The 3,576-nt window shown below is 51.6% G+C and overlaps 1 protein-coding gene across 2 annotated transcripts in view; it reads right to left on the bottom strand.

Annotated features, from left to right (window-relative positions):
- Positions 1 to 2,295, bottom strand: part of Nfatc2ip (nuclear factor of activated T cells 2 interacting protein) — a 13,223-nt gene extending 10,928 nt beyond the window's left edge. For both annotated transcript variants that reach the window (XM_017795828.2, XM_008823971.3), the window contains exons 1-2: positions 1,872 to 2,295; positions 1,152 to 1,224 (exon numbers count right to left, since the gene is read on the bottom strand). In XM_017795828.2, the coding sequence (XP_017651317.1) occupies positions 1,152 to 1,224; positions 1,872 to 2,273 (475 nt within the window). In that variant the 5' untranslated portion in view covers positions 2,274 to 2,295. The remainder of the gene's footprint in view (positions 1 to 1,151; positions 1,225 to 1,871) is intronic.
- Positions 2,296 to 3,576: the final 1,281 nt, after the last annotated feature.

The following is a 3,576-nucleotide window of genomic DNA, read 5'->3' as shown; positions in this document are numbered from 1 at the left end:
GAGCTGGAGAAATGGCTCAGCGGTTAAGAACACTGGTTATTCTTGCAGAAGACCCGGGTTCGAATCCCAGCACCCACATGGCAGCTAACAACTGTCCGTAACTTCAGTTCCAAGGGATCCGACAGCCTATTCTGTCCTCCATGAGCATTGCACGACACGGATGTACTTACCTATATGCAGGCAATACGCTCATACACATAAAATAAAAATAATAGTTTTTAAAAAAATAAATGAAAAAAAAATGTTTAAGCTTCCAACAGATGCCCAACACCGATAGGCCCTCATTTTGGTCACCAAGGACAGAGGCATCTTTTACACAGTACTTCTGCATTCCAGGTGCTACCCTAAAACATGTACATGGCATATATATATATATATAAATATTTGTCACCAAAAATCCTCTAAGTTCACTATTATCCCCATTTTCCTGATGAGGAAACTGACGCATTCAGGGTTAAGTAACCTGCCCAAGGTCACAGTGACTATGGAACAGCTGAGATTCAAACACAGGCCACAGGACCCCTAAGCCTATTCTTAGTCTAGGATACTCATCTTACAGAAGTCTTAGTCCAAGGTCTGCAATTGCAGACTAGTTACATTCCCTATTAGCCTTGACTCCTATTCATTGCCCATTACAAAAGATTTGCAAAAATTATATCAGTAGGCAAGAATAAAGAACAGGCAGTCCTGATAAAATTCAAAGAACACTCCTCTGGCTCCAGATTGTTCCCAAGAAACTGTTAGAGTGTTGGTGTAGTAAGACTCTGTAGATTCAAAATGCCTCCCTTTCTCCGGACTCTACAGTGATAACAGAGGCAGAATTGCTGGAGGAGGCAATCTGTATAGTAACACATTCTATTGCCTGTGGGACCTGGGGGGTAGGGGTGGGGAGAGTGCTGGACATCACTGTTTCTGTGCCTTCTGGTTAATAAGGCAGTTTCTTTCAGGACCATAGTCTTTTCCTAGTAAGACGCTGGAGTCCCCTCTCCCACTCCCAGTTAGAGATAGGGATGTTCCTCAGGGTGACTTGGGCACCATTCTCCAGTTCCTAGACTCTACTACACCAACATTGGCTATAAGGATGTAAACTCCAGAAAGTCTCAGAAAAGCCAGCGCTGGGCACCCCTCCTTTTCTACAAGCCCTCCCTTACCATCTTCAGACTCTGAAGGGTAAAGTTTCAAGAGGGATGCGTTATCTGGGATGAGGTTGAGGCTGCTTTGTACCTACAAAGACAAAAGGGGGAAAGTGGGTCTTAAATCCCCCTTTAAACAAATAAACTGGGAATGGTTCTTTCCTGACGCCCAGCTCTGAAGCCCTCTCTAAAAGCTCCGACAACCTCTGAGGGGCATCCAGAAGTCCAGCTTGTAACGGATCAAAACTGCAGGACCCTCAATCCATCCCGTTTCCTAAGAAACTCAGGATGTAGGCTTAGGTCCCCCTTTTAACCACGTTGCTAGCCCGCAGCCATCTAGCTCACCCTAACACCTAAGGACCCGAGTCCTTTCTGAATCCCTGAGGACCCTCGCACCTCCCTAATAGTCTAGCTCTCCACGGACCTCCAGCCTCAAAATCCAGCAAGCCCCAAATTCCAGTCCGCAGGTCTTTCCAGACCCTCTCGGGCACCCTAGCCCCCTCAACCTCCCCCTACCCCATAACCCCAAGGGAACCCCGTACTTCCACCATCCCCAAAGCCCCCGCGCATACCCAACCTGCACACACCGGTCTCAGTGCTTCCGTTTGGCCCCCACGAGGCCAAGCCCAGCCCGCCAACCTCAGCACTCCCTAAAAACAGCCCTTCCCCGAACCAAGACCCGCTCGGGAGCCCCCGCCCTGCCCGGCGCGGCCGCCCTCCTGGGGGCCCTGGCTGCACCTTCCCGGAGTACACTGGAACCACCGGCGCCTCGTCCGGACCCAGCAGCCGCCGCCGCCGCCTGACCAGGGTGCGCCGGGCTTCGGCAGGCCCCCCGTCCGCCCCTTCGCTGTCACTGTCGCTGCCCAGCTGGGGTGCGGCGGGCACAAGCGGCCCCGCGGGCGGGACCTCAACCTGGGGCTGGACCTCTACCGGGTCCGCATCACTCCGCGCGGCGGCGACCTCCAGGATCTCCTCATCGCTGTCACTGACCAAGTCCACAAGCATTGTGTCTCGAATGAACCGGGATGGAGACTGCTGGGCGCGAGAACCCCTGCTATGGGCAGCCCGGGCCCTCCGAGCCCCTCGGCCACCCCCACCACCGCGGGACTTCGGACACCGTCTCCTAGCAGGTTCCGCCATAGTCCACTCGGCTTCCACAGTCACCGGCTTCTACTCCCTCGCCCGGCCCCACACTCGTGATTCTACCTGTCATTGGACAAACCGCATGTCAGTCAAAACTTCTTCCCGCCCACACACCCTGGATCCGCCTTCCTATCTTCTCATTGGTCAATTTACCCGCCCATCACACACCCTCCACTGAAACAAAGGCGCCAAAGATTCCAATCCCCTTGACGCAATCAAAGAAGGTTTCGATTCTGTACATTGGCTAAGCTTCCTCAGAACCAGCCCTCTTCCGGATCCGCCCATTTCAGACACCTAGCTCCAGGCTAGTGGAGGACTGGGGCATCCTGGGAATTGGAGTCCTCAAGCCCTGAGGTGCCAAGGGAAAGGTGGTGTGGGAAGAGTTCCGGGTGCTGCGGAACTAGGCCTGAGACTGCAGCTAGCCCCTGGTATCCTCAGCAGCTGTGTGGCATGAAGTCCATTCAACGCCACACGCTTTCATACGTATCACCGCAGACATCCTCTAATACGCAATGACAACACAGCATATGCCTTGGCACAGCGCAGTTAAACACCTTTAAGGGCAAGTACAAATTAAAAGATGAGTCTGGAGAGATGGAGCTTTAAGAGCACCGTCTGCGCCGGCCGTGGTAGCGCATACCTTTAATCCCAGCACTCGGGATGCAGAGGCAGGCGGATCTTTGTGAGGTCGAGGCCAGCCTGGTCTACATAGTGAGTTCTAGGACAGCTGGGGCTACAAGGAGACCCTGTCTCAAAAAGACAAAAAAAAAAAAAGCACTGTCTGCTCTTGCAGAGGACCCACACACACAGCAGTTAACAGCTGTCCATAACTGCAGTTCCGGGGGCATTGTTCGACACGAGTGCACTTACACACATGCAGGCAATACACTCACACAAATAAGTAAAAAATAGTAAATAAGCCGGGCGTGGTGGCTCGCCTTTAATCCCAGCACTCGGGAGGCAGAGGCAGGTGGATCTCTGTGAGGTCAAGACCAGCCTGGCCCACATAGTGAGTTCCAAAACAGCTGGGGCTGCAGGGAGACCCTGTCTCAAAAAGACCAAAATAATAATAATAATAATAATAATAATAATAATAAATAAATAAAATATTTTTAAATAAAATGATCAATTCTCCCTATTGCAAAGAAGGGAAGAGTCCTTGTGCCTCTCTCTCTGTTCTTTGAAATACAGATGCTCTTTGATTTACAATGGAGTTACCTCCTGCTAAAGCCCTTGCATTTAATACGCCTAGCCTAAGAACCTAGCAGATCCTCAACACTGCACAGTAGAGTTCCCAGGG

This window comes from Nannospalax galili, unplaced genomic scaffold, assembly GCF_000622305.1.
Source record: "Nannospalax galili isolate Female #2095 unplaced genomic scaffold, S.galili_v1.0 scaffold788, whole genome shotgun sequence".
NCBI classification, from domain to species: domain Eukaryota; kingdom Metazoa; phylum Chordata; class Mammalia; order Rodentia; family Spalacidae; genus Nannospalax; species Nannospalax galili.
The sequence above is the reverse complement of the archived record's forward strand: the minus strand, read 5'-3'. Positions and strand labels throughout refer to the sequence as shown.